The sequence below is a fragment of the Poecile atricapillus genome, chromosome Z, assembly GCF_030490865.1.
Source record: "Poecile atricapillus isolate bPoeAtr1 chromosome Z, bPoeAtr1.hap1, whole genome shotgun sequence".
NCBI lineage: Eukaryota > Metazoa > Chordata > Aves > Passeriformes > Paridae > Poecile > Poecile atricapillus.
Genome location: NC_081289.1, coordinates 51906031 through 51924632, shown reverse-complemented (window position 1 = coordinate 51924632; position 18602 = coordinate 51906031). Strand labels below are relative to the sequence as shown.

At 40.0% G+C, this 18602-nt stretch overlaps 1 protein-coding gene across 2 annotated transcripts in view; it reads right to left on the bottom strand.

The window, feature by feature from the left end:
* LOC131573411 (suppressor of tumorigenicity 7 protein homolog) overlaps nucleotides 1-18602 on the bottom strand; it is a 135611-nt gene that overhangs the window by 47536 nt on the left and 69473 nt on the right. For both annotated transcript variants that reach the window (XM_058827353.1, XM_058827354.1), the window contains exons 2-6: nucleotides 17226-17308; nucleotides 7939-8098; nucleotides 3694-3748; nucleotides 2985-3100; nucleotides 1749-1824 (exon numbers count right to left, since the gene is read on the bottom strand). In XM_058827353.1, the coding sequence (XP_058683336.1) occupies nucleotides 1749-1824; nucleotides 2985-3100; nucleotides 3694-3748; nucleotides 7939-8098; nucleotides 17226-17308 (490 nt within the window). The remainder of the gene's footprint in view (nucleotides 1-1748; nucleotides 1825-2984; nucleotides 3101-3693; nucleotides 3749-7938; nucleotides 8099-17225; nucleotides 17309-18602) is intronic.

The window sequence follows — 18602 nt, the reverse complement described above, 5'->3', positions numbered from 1 at the left end:
GAGAAAGGTACATGAGTAAAAACTATATGAAGACTTGCAGACTGGCAAGGATGTTCTAAATACAGAAGTAAGGAAATTTTGTCCATGTACCTTTCTGATGAACTATTCTGATGAATAAATATTCTGTCAACAACACCATAACTCATTTTTAGATATTGTCTCACTCAGCCCTTGAGTACACTGTACATCTACAACTGTCCCAGAAAGGAAAGCACTGTCTCACTGAGCCTGTATCTCTAAAACTCCTTCTGGAAATCAAGACTAGTTTTATGCACTAGTGTTTTAATATAAACCATATCCCTTAGTGTAATGATATAGAAAGAATCAATAGAACTGTATCACCTGCTATATAAATATAATGGATTATAAATTTAGTTGTAAAAATAAAACAACAATAATAATAGCAAAGAAAACCCACCCCAGACCAAGCAAAAACCAAAACAGCAATGTGCTCTTGCAGCAGAGCTGTACTAGAGTGTTTCCACTCCAGTTGGGGGAGTTGATCCTTTCTCTAGAGAGGAAGGATCATCTCTCTAGTCAGCCATGATGACGCCACATGTGGGTGTGCTATGTCCACTTCTGGGCTCCCCAGTACAAGGGGGACATGGATGTACTGCAGAGAGTTCAATGAAGGGCCACGAAGATGATTAGTGGCATCTCACATATGAGAAAAGGCTCAGAGAGCTGGGACTTTTCAGTCTGGAGAAGAAAAGGCCTGGGGGGGAATTTGTCAAAGTTTGCAAATACCTGCAGTGAGGGGGAAAAGAGGAAAGTGACAGGCTCTTTTTAGTGGCTTCCAGTGACAGGACCAGAGGCAATGGGCACAAAATGAGACACAGGAGGTTTCCCCTGAACATCAGAAACAACTTTTTTTATTGTAAAGGTGACTGAGCACTGGTACAAGGAAGTTGTCAAGCCTGCTGGACATGGTCCTTTGCAATGCACTGTAGGTGGCCCTGTTTGAAGGGTGGGGTTAGATACTGACCTCCAGAGATCCCTGCTAATCTCAACCATTCTGTAATTCTGTGAAATGTGAGAAGGACAGACTTATAGCTCACTTTCCCCTTTCATGCTGCATGTTAAATCATTAACAAGAAAAAACAATTCTTTTTCTTCTTCTGATGAAACACATGAAGGACAATCTGTAAAGCACCAGTTTATGGAATTTTAGAAGGTAGAAATCTCAGTTCAGCAACCTAAGGGATTCCCTTTATGCATGTTAGCAACATTTATACAGTTTGCCATACCAGTAAATCATCACAGCACTGAGTTTATTGTGGGATCTCAAAATACACTTCTCATTGAAAAAATAACAGACTCAAGAACCAAAAGTCACAGCAAATTACATCATATTCTCTCATACTATGAAATAAGTATTTCAGAATGTGTTTATGAGTCTCTTCTTTCCTGCTTCTGTTCTTGACAACTGAGAAATCCAAAAGGGAACTCTCCATCTTGTAAATGCATATTTCATATGTTCATCAGGAGGTAACTTAAGTACCATTTTTCTATGCTGTTCCAAAGCTTGCTGACATCAATGGGAAGACTCCCATTGTCATCACTACTGTAAGGATCTTCTGGATAGCTAGCACAACATGCAGCCGTGCTGTTTTCTTTCTGTTGTAGGTTTTCCTTTTATAGGCCTGTAATTGTGGCTAAAAATTACTATAGTAAACCCCTGGCCTTAAAATATCATCAAATGGATTTTTAAAAGACAGGAAATAAATGTTAATGTTATTGTCACTCACTCATTTAATTCCAAAGCTTCATGTGCTGCAGAAATTCGGGCTTGAGGGTTTCTCTCTCTCCAGGCTTTTTGCATTACTATTCAATAAACAAAGGAGAAGAGAATAATATGAGTTATTACAGGATTAACAAGGAGAATCTACTGCACTGTAATAACAGAATTTATTGATCTCAGCCTAACTCACTATAGAGTATTTCATACAGCTCAGTGATCATTCAAAAAGACACATAACAAACAGGAGCTTTTGTCCCAAACACTCAGTGTTTCTTATTCTTCCATTTAATTAAACTTCTTTCCAGAGAAAGTCTGGCTGAGAGATCAGGCTGTCTGCACTGACAAGTATAGAGGTGACAAGCAGCTACTTCGTCTTGGTGTAGTAGATTCCACAGGGAACAAAACAATAAAGGGATAGTTGGGATTCTTATTCTAGCTCCTTATTGTGCTACTGCTTTATGTGAATGCTAAATGGAAAGAACTTCCAGGCTAATATTACCACCTCATAATTACACCACTGCATTCAGAAAATAGGATTAATGTTTATCAAGCGTCAAAAAACCACAATATGCTCTCCTACCTTACTATGCCTTCAGAATGGAGCACCCAACTATTACTATCTCTCCCTTCCTAAGAGACAAAGATTTATCTCTTCAGAGGCAAATTCTAACGACTGAAATAATTGTTGCACATTTTTAGTAGAATCAAAGTCTGTGTGTGGACTTCCCAGTACAGGCTCAACACAACTAAAGCTGCTTATACAAATTCAGTTGTAAATGTGCTGTTCCCATTTTTTACAGACCTAACTACATCAGGGAATGAAACACAGGTCTCAAACTTTGTATCAGCTCTCTCTCTTCTGTCAGTGTAAGCTAAATGGAACCTGAATAATGTAACTCAACCTACTACACTGCAACTGGAGGCAAATTAAGGTATACATGTCTGAAGCCACTGCAAGATAGAGGAGAAAAGGAACAAGCCTTTGCACTTTTAAATGGTATTTTGAATGACTCCAGCAGCACAGCAAAACAACACAGCAACATAAATTAGATTGTTTACATATATAGACACTTGTTCAGACCTAGAATTCTATAAATTCAACAACAGTGGTTCCCCAGCATGATCAAACTTTTGTCTTTTCTTATCTACGCAAAAGAACTGATGTCTCACTGCATTTTCCTTGCATCAGATTAAATCAGTTGTTAATCTATTAGCAAAAGCATTTGTTCACAAGGTCTCTTACTAGCATCTGCAGGCCGTAAATGATCTGTGTCACACGTAAAGAATGTCTGATGGTCCTGTGCCGAAAGATTCATATCGTAGTAAGTCAAAGGCTCCCTTCCTGTCACCCATGTATACCTGCAAACGTGCCAACAAGGAGACATTTTGGTTAATGAGGTAACACTTGGCAAAACAAATCCAGAAAATAATTCTAGACCTTTGAGATGGGCATAGCCAAGTAAGTACACCTGGCCAACCTTCCACCCCATATACACTGCATTTCACAGTACTGTGATGGAGCAACAGTAGCTGAGCCTAAGGAAGTAAGGATGTGGGAAAGTACACAAAGGAACGTGGTAACACATATATTCAAATATTAGGACTCCATGAAACCTATATGGAATTCATTAGGTTTTTTTGCTATAATGGATTTGAACAGAATTGCTGCATTAACACCAGGTACAACACACTTAGGTTACTCCATCTTTTTTTAATAAGGTTGCCAAAAATTGGAGAAATAACAAATATTAGACAAATAAGAAAATGCATCAGCATGAATTTAAATTCCTTTTTAATTCAGAAACATTTTATGAATTACAGAAAAACCTGACATGAGTGCATGTATCCACAGTTGATTTTGTTTTTTCATCTCTTAAGTTAGATTAAAGGAAAAGCAGTTAAGCTCCTTAAGCCAGTACTATGCCTGAAAAATGTAATTTTGCAGCACCTACCGATTATATTCAGCTCCTCTGAACAGATTTAAAGGATTTCGCCAGACTTTGCATTCTGGAAGAAGCAGACATACACATAATGAATCTCTCCCAAATTACAATGGTACTTGAGGTTTATAAAAAACATCAGTTACCATACGATGAGCCTTATTGAATGGCTTATTTTTTATAGGTGCAAATGAAAAAACCATCAAGAGCACTGAGATGGAAGTAATCAGACTGTTCCTTCTTTCTTAAATAATAATTTAATTATAAATTAGTGTCAACAAATGCAATCATTCCAGACAAATAACCACTAACAAAGCCCCAAATGCCACATGAAAAGATAATACTGATTAGTTCCAGGACTCACATTTACCATAATGCAGAATTGAAGAGGGATCCCACTGGGTTATTGCACTGAAAAATAGCAATTAACTCAGTCCCTATGGACTTGTTATTTCTCCAGAAAAACATCACTGTCCAGTTAATGCTGTAAATCACCATGAATCTCAGCTACAGTTGCCAAATTTAATTCCTCTTTAGTTTGTGAAATAAAATCCATGGAAATATCTGCTGATCTTACTTAAGATAGAAGCAGATGCTGAAATTGATCGGCAGAGGACAGTTGATTGCATTGCAAAGGTTTCAGAATATTAAAAACATTTTACAAATTTTCCTTGGGGGAAAAACTGTGAATTTTTCACACTACAAGAAGTAAGAGATATGGAAATCAACAGTGTAATTTAAAGCAAAAATTTTAAAAATATAGTCAAATTGTACAGCCTTTGAAACAGTGAGGTCTTGATTCTGGACTTTCCTTTAATTTAACACCAGATTTATTCTCTTAATTTTAACAAAGACAATTCACTCCAGTGAAGGTGAGACCAGAATAAACCCCACTATTTGCACAAAGACTCACTGAGAGGCAGCATGTCACTCCATCTCAGATCTGCAACTGGATGACCACTCACATGGTGCTCTGCAGAAACTCATCAGCAGCACTGGCCCTCCAGCATTTCACTGGGTGCTTTCCACTAAAAATGTTAACCAGCACATTTCTCCCTAGAAATTTTTGTTACATCATTTCTAAAGAGATCAAACCAACAGTTTTCTGGCAGAAGATTGAGTCTGAAGGGTGTCCTTATGGCAACAATATGCCTGTTTCCTTTATGCCTGTTCTGTTACAAAAAGAAGTACTGAACAGCAAGTCAAAGCCTCCTCTTTTCTCATGGACATAGCTCCCACATCTGAGTATGGGGCTACAGTGGCATGGACAGAAAACATTTGACATAAATTATTCCCAGTAACAGAAGGACACCCTCAGCAACACAGAAACTAGTGAAGGGGAATAGAAGGTGGGCCCTCAGTTTGCTGCCTACCCAGCAAGTGCACGGAACAGACACAGGAACAGGCGCGCTTTAGGGAAGAGTGTATCTTTCAAGTACCCATTTCAGCAGGCAGCTAATATTAGAAAGTTCCACTGGTTTACTCAGCAGAAGTGCTTGACTGACGTTCAGCTGCTCTGTTGTGCAGCCAGAAGGTATGGCTGTTTGACAAGCTTTAATCTGACAGCTTTTACATAATATGACTTTCAAACCATTGTAAATATTAAATCAACATCAGACTCTTCAGTTCCAAAGGTATAATTCAATGTGCTGACTTACTCTGTTTGCAACCAATGAGATTGGTAACAACTATGTGATTGCAGTGACACTTTTTGTTCTTATTTGAACTCAAGTGGTTATGCTTTATTATTTATTATGAAATATTTTGGCACTGTAGCTGGGAAAGGTTGAACTGGAGAACAAAAAGGAGAGGTAAAGAGGGCCTTTCATTACCACCTTCATGTGATGTTTTGGCTGTGTGGCTAATTAAATATGGTATTCTGTAGTTCCTTTTGTCTTGGTATCTGCAAACACCATGGTCTCAGTACAACATCATTTTTCTTACCTTTCTAAAGACAAAGGTATCTACTGCAACATTCTACCATAGTCAAACATCTACATAGGAACACGTGGTGAGCCAAGAGAAAAAGCCATCTCCATCTTGTTGAATAGCAAAAGAACTATCCCAGTGTTAATGCATGGAAAACCAAAAAGGTTGCCTTTTCTGCTACATTACAAACTAATAACATCACTATGTTCTTATTTTAACCTTTCAGAGGCTTTTTCCATGATCACTTTTTGAGCACTGATACTTTTCTGAAGGCACAAATAACAGGCTATCCATTAAGACACACTGTCCAGAGACATCGAGTCCCAGCTCAGTGTCAATGCACTGAAAGCAAACACAATCCTTGATTATTTCTTTGTATCAAAATTGTCAAGATGCTTGTGTGAACCTCATTAGTCAAAATATTGTGCCTTCAGCTTTAAAATGACAGGAGTTATTTCAGAGCTACTGAAGTGACTGAGCACACTGATGAGTGCACACAGGTGTTCCTAAGCCATCCCATGCTTTCTGCCAGTTCACCCAAATCTGATATCCCTGGCCATGCAGTGCTGCTATTCACAGCCTCCCTTCAGATGAGAGTGACAACAGCTGAATTTGCTGTGCTATATGGAGGCTTCCTTGACTAGACTTAGTCAGTAAATAACAGGTTTTGTGAGGCCACCTACATTATTTAACATGTAAGTTCAGAGCTAACTTTTGTTTGTCTGTTGTCATGCACACTGAGGAGCAGAGAGAAAAATTTCTCAGGCACAGACAAAGGCAGCTCTGTTGTAGAACAACGTATTCTCCATAAATGAATTTTTTTCCTTTCATTCACTTTTCTTCACTTGTAAATTCTGATATATTCTGAAGGCCTGGTGATGAAATAAATTTAATACAATTGTAGTTGATTCTAGGGGCACATCCCTAATTGATTTCCAATATTAAGATTATGGCCTGTAAGCCAATGTAGGGCATTGACAGATAACCTTCGTTTTACAGATGAGGAATGCAAACCCAGATGTTCCTGCCCTGACTTTTACAGGGAGTATCTCCCACTCAAGCCAGAAGCAATAGCGTAACAGCATTTTCATCACTTATGGGCTAATTTTTCAATTCATTCTCCCCAGGCAGCTAAGACACCCAACTAGGGACACAAGTTCCCCTGTGGCTCCTTCAGTCCACAGATTTCAGTGCTTGGGGGGGCTGATTCATTTTAGGCAGGCTGGTCTGTCTCTCAGAGGAAACATCGCCCAGGCAACCAGGCACCTGACTAGTGCCTCAGGCTTGAATGACTTCGGGTCAGACACCTTCACTCCTTGCACTGAAACTTGTAGGAGCTGTGAGTGCCTGGAAGCTTGTAAAAATCAGGCCACAAATGCCTGAAATCATGCCTCCTAAACTGGAGGCCTTTTAAAAACGCTTGACTATGTTAGGACTTGCCCAAAGTCACAGATCAAATCCATAGCAGAGTCAGGAACATAACAAGCCTTTAAGCTGTTAAAAGTCACCATGCTTCCACTTACTAAGGTGGAATCCCAGTGTTGTTTACATACTACTTACAGTATCTAAAAAAAAAAAAAAAAAAAAAAGTGATGCAAAACCAGATGAACATTTCTGACTTCTTTGTCTGATTTTTGTTTTTTTTTTTTAATAACTTTGTTATTACTTATTATTTCAGCAAAAATACTACCTGCCTTTTGAATGACAGAATCAGAAAATTGGTTGAGCTGGAAGGGACCACAGTGGCTCACCTTATCCAGCCTCCCTGCTCAAACAGGGTCAACCCCAGAGCACATGGCACAGAATTGCATCCAGACAGTGCTGGAATATCTCCAGGGAGGGAGACTCCACAGCTTCTCTGGGCAACCTGCTCCAGTGCAAGTTCATCTGCACAGTAAAGAAGTTCTTCCTCATATTCAGGTGAAAGCTCCTGTGCATCAGGTTTTGCCCACTGCCTTTTGTCCTATTGCTCGGCATCACTGAGCTCCATCCCTTTGACACCCTCTCTTCACATAGATACCGATGAAGTCCCCTCTCATCTGTCTTTTCTCCAGGCTGAACAGGCTCAGCTCCCTCAGCCTTTCCTCGTAAGAGATGCTCCAGCCCTTTAATCTCTTTGCGGCCCCTCCGCTGGACAAAGGACACTGCAGAAAGGCCACGTCAAATTTCGCGGGGCTTTCAGAACAAGGAGAAAACAAATGCATGAACCGCGCAGCCCGAGCAAGACACAGTGCGTGAACTCGGAAGGGCGCAGTTCGCGATGAATGAGGCAGCTCAGCCTTTTGGTGGGCCGGAGCAGGAGCCCGAAGGCAGCGCGGCGCCGCTCACCTGAGACGCTCTGGCGGTTCGAGTCCGCGTCCCCGCCGGCGGCGCTGGCGGCGCTGGGCGCGCTGTTGTCCACCCCGCCCAGCAGGGGGCGCAGGTGGCTCACCGAGACCTGCTCGATGAAGGAGGTGCCGTACTTGCGGAAGTACCACCACTCGAAGATCTGCAAAGCACACACGCCGTCAGGGCTGCCGGCCTCCGCCCCGACTCCCTCCCGACTCCAGCCCCCGACTCCAGCCCGCTGCCCGCTCCCAGCCCCGACCCCAGCCCGCTCCCGCCTCAGCCCGGCAAGCGAGGGGGCAGCTCCGGCGGGCCCGCGGCCTCCTCCCCGCGCACCCCGGCTCCCCGCCCGGAGTTAACACGGGGGAAGTTAAATGTGACCCGACTTTAGGTGGAGAATCTCAAATCTTCTTGTCAACGCAATTATTTTCAATTTGTTTTTTTAAAAAAAAAAAACCTCAAATTATTTCAGCTGTTAGGCCTCTTTCTTTAAATTGCCTTCGAGAACAGCCCCCACCTTCCCCCCACAGCCCCTCACTCGGCCCGCTATCAGCCACGCCGATAGGATGCTGCAGTCACGGATGAATCCGCCTCGCCTTGCCTCAGCTCCCTCTACAGGGAATGTGAGGAAAAGCAGATCTGCTTGTTTCCCCATTAAATGCTTCCAAAGACATTCACCAAGGTTAATTAAAAAAAAAAAAAAAAAAAAAAGTTAAAAATTCCAAACAGACTCCAGGAAGTTGAATCCTGTTCCTTTTAGCAATTTTTTCCCCCTAGCTGAACTATGTTTTATTTTTTTTGACTGACTCCAAATTAATTTTATTTTCAGGCATTTGTTTGAGCTAGCAAATAATAAAAAAACCCCTATTATTTACAGAGCTCTACTTGGAAAATTATTTCACAGCCTAAGAGAACACCTTGTAATTGAAGTTATAAACATATATCTGTGGTATTTTCACCACAAAATATATTACTCAGTAAGAGTAATTCAGGATATTTCATATTTCAGGAAACCACATAAACCTGGAAATGAAGACTATTTCATATAAATATGGAAAAGGTTTAGACTGTAAAAATTGTAAAAAAACACATGCTTATAATGAATAATAACTTAAGTTGCACTTGAATCATCACCCAAACATCTACATATCATGGGAAACAAAAGCAAATCTAAGGAGTTAGAGAAATTTGGCAGGACTTTGTAATACTGATTGCACTAATAATTGGGAACGAACAATCTCCCCCGTTTCCATTTTCCTCGGTATCTCCATGTGTTACACCAGTACTGAAAGCTTTGATAAAATCTCTTCCTACTAGGCACAATCAACAGTAAGGGGAAGGATTGTGGTCACATCTTTGCCACCATCAGTGTGCTGTTGGGCAGGTTTTGGTGGGTCAGACTATAGACAGCAAGCTCTGGAAGGCCTCTTCAGGGTCTACCTGCTCCAGGAAAGCTCAGGCCAGGCTTCACACACTTCCTCCTTCAATATTTTTTTTTACTTTTAAGTTCTCTTGACTTCTTTATATAGTTGAAATTACTTCTGTCTCCATGAGATTGGATTGTCTGTAGACAAGACATACTTTTTACTGCACCCCCTTTAAAGTGGGGGGGAAATAAATTTTCTGACATAGAAGGAAAATGTTTCTCTCCAAAAAATGCTCCCAATGCATTCTGCACTGGGACTTCCCCTAAATTCCAATGTGTTGTTAAAGCATCTAGAGGATTCACATCGAAGGACTCTATCTGCACAGGAGTGAAAGGGAATTAAGCTGGCATCTATTTGAGATGAGTTGACACAAGATTTCATGGCAGCTCTGGAGGTCATTCCCCAAAACAATCTAATGCAGTTTCTGGGAGACATCAACAAGAATGAATGGAGCAGTTTGATGGGGAGAAGATAGAAGGACTATGTGAACAAATAGCATTTGGGAAGATAAACAGATGGTCACAGAGAAACCAGAGCATCAACATATTCCTATCTTTGTGAGCTCTTTCCTACTCAAGTCATCAAAAACCCACACAACCTGGACAGTTCCTCCTTACGCAGATTCTGAAGTGCATTTGTCACTGTTCTGGTTCCACCGGCATGTGCCTGCAGCAGCACCCAGGTGCGAATGGCAAGTGCCAAGGACAGAATGCTGCTGCAGTGTCACTGAACACTTGTTCCACACTGCTGATAGGCTTCACCTGGCATGCACCACTGCCTCTGAATGCTGGAGATGGTGGATAGGGAGCTGGCACAGGTTTTAGCTGTTCTCAAGCTCTTAGGCACACCACACTTTTTAAAGGGGTTAAAGTTTATATCTTATGATTTAAGAGAGCATCATAAGCATGTGCCTGACCATAAGAGAAAGGCCATAAAATACCGTCATAGATCTGCTGTTCTATCTTTCAAAACCCTGGAACAAATCAAGGTAGAAAAGCCACAGTTCTACCTGTCCAAAGTCTCAGAGGTAGAGGGTGTAAATGGTAGGAATGAAATGGTGTAAGAAGTAGGAATGAAAGATTATGATATTGCACTGAGGCAAGGGACACTCAGAATTTCACTACAGCCTAAGTCAGGGACTCAAGCACAGCTGCCAGTCTGGCCATGCAAAACTCAGACCACATCTAACAAGCTTCATACTTTCTCTAAGAGAGGGGAAAAAAAAGGCTTTGCAAAATGTGCTAACAAATTCCTGCTCATTATTTCAACCATGATCAGCTTTTAGATGAGGTCAGTAAAACCCAGAGAGGGAGTGCACAGCACAAAAGCACACTTGAGCCCACTTGTCCTGCACAAATATATACCAGCTGGAAAGCTGTCACACTGAATATCAATGAAACTGAGGGGACAATCACAAAGAATGTACATATATATAAATGTAGTCTTTGCTGCAGTTCAGCTGAGTGACAGAAACACACATGTGACACAGCTCTAAGTCTGCCTCCTTAGACTTACAAATACATTATTTATTTTTAAAAATGCCATTAAAGCTCTTAAATTGTTTAAAGCAGCTTTAAAAAATATTTGCTATGTTGAATGAATCCAATGCCAAGAAACATCAGCCAGGTTTCAATCCATATAGTCTCTTAGAAATTAAAGCCATAAATCATCATGATCATCATCAGCCTTTGCTTGGAGTGATTTGTTCAGCATGTATGAGGAAGTAATCTGTAATTTGGTACTTAAGTCAAAACAATAAATTCTCTTTAGAGAATTTTTGCATCTTTCTCAGACAGCATCATCTGGTTTGAAACCTGATTTCTATAAATCTAATTTCACTTCTAACTGCATCATCCATTTGAAAGCCATGCAAAGTAAACAATCTTTTGACAGTTCAGCAGATGAGAGATCATCTGATAGAATAAATTACTCTTAGGATTAATTACCCATTGGCAGAGATCTGAAGTAGACAGGAAATTAATCAGAAAGGTAATTTCTGCACCACTTCTGAAAGAAAAAGCCACCTCATTTCTGTCATATACATACAGTGAGAGGGGAGCTCCCCTAGTGATCTCCCCTTCACAGCAGTGGCAAACTTCTTGGGGGTCTTTCTAGTTGTTTCCTGTGCTTTCAAACTGAATCAGATGAAAACATCTCCAAACCCTCAAGGGATTTTTGGGACCATAGTATTAACAAGTTAAAACCCTGTTCTGAACATGTCCAGTGTCGCATGTTAAGAAATGCAAATTAGAATTTTTATTTTTTAATCTGGTATAGGTATTGCTTAATATAGGAGTATTTGATTTTGGACATGTTTTCTTCTTAATGCACTTCTCTTCCCCTGTGCAATGAAAATGTTATAGCCATCTCTTATCTCTGCTCTCACATACAAACAATCCCAGATAATTTTACAGTATTATCTCTGTAGTAATGAATATATTCTGCATCACTTGTCTAACAGATCTGATCTTCCTTCACAGTTTTTCAGAACAGATATTCCATTATATATGCATTAATTCACAAGGGATGGTTTTGGTGCAATGGCTATCAATGATTTGAATTGTGCTTTCCTGTTTCTCATATCTGAGACGCCATCCTCTCTTAGAGCAAACACTCTGTCATTCCCTCCTAGTGTTTGTGTATGGAGTCTTCAACAGAAGCAGTGAGGGATTTCATTTGCCAGCAACTTCCACAGGTCAGATTTCTCTTTCAGCCTTGTAATGAGACTTTCAGGTCTCAGAGGGGTAAATCTGGAGTACTCTTCAACCAATCTAATGGGTTTAAAGGAAACTTACTCTCTGGAGGAACAGCATAGTGATAGTAAGACTTGATTCTATGGTTAAGCCTATTTTATAAATAAAAGGGACCACAGCACAGGTTTAGCTCAAGTAATCCATGCTGTTGGTTTGCTAGCACCTGTGTCAACTCTCCCAGGCAATGACTGCAAATGTTCTAGGTGTATTACAGCCCAGGGGCTATTTCCAGTAGACAGTATGGAAAAGGTCATCCATGTTTTGGGAGGCAAGAATGTTTATTCATATGAGTGCGACTATACAATGCTACTTGCCTTTCAACAAAGCAAGATGCTGGTCTGTTTTATTTAGCTGTTTGAAGTAGCCAGTGACTCCAGGAGATCCTCCAGTCCTGCCCATCTTGGATTTAGGAAACAGCATGCCTCTGACCATGCTGACTGTCCTTAATGACAGCCTTGAAGGATAAGCACCCCCATTCCTTCTGGATTAAATACACCCACTCAGCATCGTCTTAGACTCTGCTCCTGGTTACTGAACCCCCATTTGTCTTATCTCAAAGAGTCAGCAGGAGAACATACATGCAGTGCTAGTGGGCATCATATTCAAAATAAATAGCTATTTACTTCATCCACCTCTGGAAATACAGAAACGCAAAAGAAAATAATTTATTGCCTGCATTAAGTGTATTACTTCTCTCCACACTGTGTAGACCCCACCTAGTTATAATACCATTTTCTTGTTTGTGGTCTGGGTTACAGCCTACTTTCCAATAGATCCTTCCTCTCTCATCTGCTCCTTGGCAAGGGTTTTCAATTTCTTAGGAACTCTCTACATGATATGTGAGCCTTCTCTAAGCAGAGCAGAAACTTTGAATGGTTACCATGTATTGCTTTTCTGCCCACAAAGACTGTCCCTGCACAACTGTCAGACTTTCACAGAGTCTGTGGCAGCACCCAGAACTCAAGCCACCCTTCTGCCCCTCTGCAGCAGACTACACAAAGGTAGTGAAACAAGCAGAAGACCAGTTACTATCTACAGGAAATAAGACAAGCCCTTCTGTGTTACTCAGGTCCTATACTGGTACCATTGGCTACAACAGGCTGTGACTCTGACAGTATGCTATGTACTTGGGTAGTAGCAAACAGCCTAGCTGCTCAGTGCTAGGAAGGGTGTAGACTCATGCTCTGCCTCTGTAGGCTGGCTTTCTAATTCTTGCATCTGAAAGGGCTGGTATTTGTTCATTGCAGAATGTTTTTCATTGTATAGAAGAGGACACTTACTACTGTCCCAAGCTCAGAAGTAGAATAACGAGGAATTCTTGGTGGAGATTTAAGTCTGAGGTTCACTTCTACCTGTGCTTTGTTAGAACTGAGACTCCATAAGTTTGCAGTGCAAGTGCCTCACATGCTTGCTGAGCAACTTTGGCGATAACTGCACATTAAATATGTGGCTTTATTTAGAAATCTCAGTGGCATTTACACAGTTCTAGTTCACAGCATTTATTGGAAGTCAGGTGTGTTTCGTGACCATTTTATTACCCTACCTGTGGAAAACCTCAGCCTCCCAGACATCGAATACAGTGCAGCTCATTGTATTCTGTGAGACAGCACATTGTATTTTACTTGATTAAAAGTAACTGTGGTGGAACCAAGTGTCCAACACAGTATTTCTAATGCAACTGTGGATTAAATCTTGTTCTTATTTTTGATGCCTACAACAGTGCATGGATGAAGTGAATATTTCAACTTTTCAGCTTTCAACTATGTTCTGTAGTCAAGTAATGGTTAAGGAAAATGCATGCTATAGAAAAGTATTTTCTGTACAGTTCTGATCTATAAGAAAAAAGGTCTGAAATCCTTGCTTTAGTTAAGTCACGTTGCCTACAGCAAGGATACAATTTTACCTAAAGAATTAAAACGAAGTAAGAGACAAAATAAGACAGGAGTGTAGTGTTTTGCGAAGGAGTAATGTAGTATTTAATTGCCAAAACTTTGCAGTCATTGTTTCATGAGTTAGTAGCATGAGTTAGGAAAAGAAATCACTTTCCCATCAGTTACCACACTTATGAAATGATGGAATTTTCCATTCTTTCATAACCTGTGGTGCTGTGATTTCTCCTTCTGATTAGGAACTGCAGCCAACTGATAATGGAAAGAAATCTGCCAGCCCATATGGTGGAAAATTCCAAGCAGTAATAGTACATCTAGTCTAAAAAGTACCCCAGTGATGTAGATTTGACAAGGGAATGTTTATTTTATAAAGGAACTTCACTTTATACCATTAACAGGACTAAGAATCCTTTAGAACTGATGGTGCTGTGTAGTCTGATGTAAGGCAGGCACTTCATCATGTTCCTAGTGATGGTAAACAGCATGTAAAACTGGGCCACTAGTAAACAGCAAGATTAAGAAATAATTAAGCTGAAGCACATTTGGGCTAATGAGAGGCTAGCACTACCTCACTAGAACTTAATCAGCTGTCTTTTCTGCTGTGTGATCTGTTCAACTTGCAGTTTCTTCTTTCCATGACCACATCTGCTTAGTTCTTTTTCCATTATCAAATTTAGAGAAAACATGTTCTTCTCAGCACTGGTCACTACAATCTGGGGTTCCTGGCTGTTACCTGCCTGTTACACATATACCTTTTCCACATTTAGGAAGGTGAACAGCAAACAACAACTGATAGCAGTAGTGAAGATTAAAAAAAAAAAAAAAAAGGCTTTCAGTCTGTTTTCTGATTTCTGTGTCTACACCTCCATTACCTCACTGTTTCTTCAATTTGTTCATAACAGACTTCTTCGTGCAATACTAAGGGATTTCTTTTGGTTAAGGCTCAATCTTATTTCTTTGTGAAATGTTTTGATTGGTGTCCTTTTGCCCCTTCTGCATATCTTAGTCTTGAGTACTTCTTGTCACTTCCTTCTTGTACTTCCCATCAAAATACAGCACTTAGAAATTTCTTGCTCACAAGTTGCCTGCTGAGCTCATTCCTCAGAAATTGCCTTCATGACTACAGGATAAAATGTACCTAGATTCACAATGATGAATTTAGTTCCACATAAATTAGTCACTCTTCAAAGTTCTTATTCCTGTTTGATTCTGTAATGTAATTCAATAGGGCAAAAAGTAAACTGTCTTTGTCTTGCCACCTCCTCCTGCTGTCTTCGCCTTCTAGCAACAAACACGTAACTGTGTCTGAGAAAACCAAGGTATTTCTCTCCATCCTTCTCATCTTGGTGGTGGGGCCCAGCATTTTCTTCTTTCTGAGTGACAGTGCTGAATGTAACATTGTTTTCCTCCTATACATTTAAGTGAGTTCTGCTGAACTGAATCCAAGTCTTACAGGTCTGGCTCCTGCTCATATTCTGAAAGTTCTGTTGATTTCTCTGGAACTCTGTCCTGTGCTTTGGGGCTCAATCTATACAAGACTGATGAATGCCCAAGGTGCAGACATTAGGTAATTGCCTTCTGCTATGAGGAAACTCAGAGCAAGCACAGCAGCAGTGCACCTGCTGCTTTATACCTGAAATCATCTAAGTGATGAGAGTCTCACAGGCATTAAGTAGTCAAGGATGCCATTTGTTTATCTACATCAGCTAGAAGCGATGTGGAAGTGAGAGGTGTGGATTTCCATAACCAAACTGACAGTGTTCAGGATCCTAGTTGCTTTCAGTTTTCTCTGAGATTAGTAGATCTGATGTGAACCAGCCTCCAGCCATGTTTCTCTCTCTCTCTCCTCTTTCCACTTATCACTGCAGTAGCTTCCACATGGTCTCACTGGTGCCCCAGTTACATGCCTAGTTTGGTGTGGTGAAGGAGGGTCTATAGCTTGTGTACAACAGATTTTAAAAGCGTACAACTTGAAGAACAAGACTAAGACAAAGGCAATGATTCCCTGAGGAGGGGAAGTGGAGAGGGAGGGGGTGATCTCTTCTTCCGGCTATCTAGAGACAGGTCTCATGGGAATAGTTCAAAGCTGTGACAGGGGAGGATCAGACTGGACATCAGGAAGAATATCTTACTGAGAAAGTGATGAAACACTAGAACAGGATTCCTTGAGAGCTGGAGGATACCCCAAGCCTGTCAGTGCTTAAGAGGTGTTTGCAGAATGCCCTCAAAAACATGTTTTAACTTTTGGTCAGCCCTGAAGTTGTCAGGCAGCTGGCCTGCTGATGACCACTCTGTTATATTCTGTGTTATGCTATACTATTAATTTGTGTAAGCAGTAAGCCAACTCTCAGCAGTGAGGAAACAAGAACAGGCCACATACAATAATATACATGCACACCCTGTTAGTTCTTATATTTTTAATCTCCATTTGTTTCTAAGAAGATATTTAATAAAATTCAAAGCAAATGCTCTGCTTTGGACTCCTGCATTGTGATAGTATTGTGATTCACTCCACTGCATCCATTTACATAAAGAAGCCCTCAAGAATTACATATGGGAGGAGGGCTTTTTAAATGGTTTAAAAGTACAGACATGTAAGCAAAAAGGCAGATATGTACTGGGAAAGACTTTAGAAGTGAAGATCTGAAATAATTATCCCTTGGAATCCTGGCACCAAAACTGGTGTTTGTCTAGTAAGTCCTGCTGTATGTTTCTGAAAGGGCTGAGATAGTTGGTACTTTTCCTCCTCTTCCTTTTATTGGCCTTTATAATTTCTGTAGTACTTGTCAAGGAAGGCACTTAATGTGCAAACATTTGTTAAGAATTACTGTAGGGCTGTTAGTGAGTCATATTGTTCTTCAAGAATTTTATCTTCAAAGATAAAAAGCACTGAAACTTCTTTCTCTTTCATTCCCACAGAAAGAGACAAATCTTATGTGCTGCAGAATTGTAAGTTAACAGAAGAAAAAAAGATACCTATTAATCTGCATGAAGCCCAAAATACAATTCTGGATATCAAAATCAAATTCTAAAGTGATACTAATAGTTAATATATTAATGATATTTAATATAGATATAGATATAGATATAGATTAGATATAGATATAGATATAGATATAGATATAGATATAGATATAGATATAGATATAGATATAGATATAGATATAGATATAGATATAGATATAGATATAGATATAGATAATTAATGATGTAGTACTTACCAAAATAAGTCCCGAGATTAATGAGGATGTGCCTGTCAGGGCAACATAGAACTTGGGGGTTAATGTGTTCAAAAACATACTCACTGAAAAAGAAAAGAGAGGAAACCATGAGTACAAGAGCATGTTCTCCATGTGTCCCTTCCTCCTCCCAACTGCAGGTAAGTTATTACCTTAGCTTTGACAAAAAAGACAGCTAAAATAACATCCTGTTCCATCTGCCTAACATGTGATAAAGTCGAGCATTAGACTGTCACATGCAGAATTTTGTCTTCACAACAAAGCCAATCACAAGGCATTGGAAAACAGTTGCACACATGTCTGGGACTTTTCTATTTCAGTCAGTGATCCACTGACATAGAGTTTAGTATTTTCATGATATATGGAAAACATTTTATTATATGCCTTTGCTACTCAACTGCAGTTAGAAGTCAGGGAAGTCTATCTCAATGTCCTGCATTCAAAATTGTCTCAACATCCTGTAGATCTTGATGAAGTTTTTTTAAGCTTTCTACTTCTCACTACCTTGGTTCCTCATTTACAAAGTAGAACATAATGACATTTTCCTAATTCATTCGACTGCTCCAAAGTTGGTAAACCACTCAGTATGACAAGAGTGAATAAATGATTAGAAAAAGACCTAACTAGCCTTCTGTTAGTAAGAATATTCTGTTAATACCAGAAAATCATGATAGTTGCCTGGATTATCTGAAATCTAGGGCAGAAGAGAAGTCAGATGAGCAATTCCACCTGTATGGGCTTCTGGAAATCCAAAGGGCTTTTCTAGTCATATCCCACCTTGAGAGCTGCCGAGCAAATCATCAGGTGATCATGCTCATCTCCCACAAAAAATCCATGTGGCTGGCCTTAAGAGAATAAAATATTCTAGGGTTTTGATGACTCTATGGAAGCTACTAGAGAGAACTGGAGTTCTACTAAATTCTAGATGTTTAAAGAAAACACAACTTTCCATCACTTCCATCTTCCACAAATGAAAACATTCCGTTAAAGCACATAAAGGGTTAGAATACCTTCTGTAAACAACCCTACTGGTCTCATCCTTAACCACTGCCAAAGAATTTCTCATACATATATACATTTATATGTATACACACACACATGTATTTGTATATGTACATCCATCCAGGACTGCAGAGGGAACTGACAATAGTTTAGCAGGTAAATTTAAAAGGCTTGTAGCAAAATACTAGTCATTAAAAAATATTGCTAAAAGGCCTGGATATGTAGATGTGAGGCCCTCAGTTCATTCTATTCTCTTTATAAATAATACCTAACAGAAATTAAATAATATAAAGCCAAAAAATGAAGAGGAGACAACAATAGCAGAATACAAACAATCAAACATATGATTCACTTTCC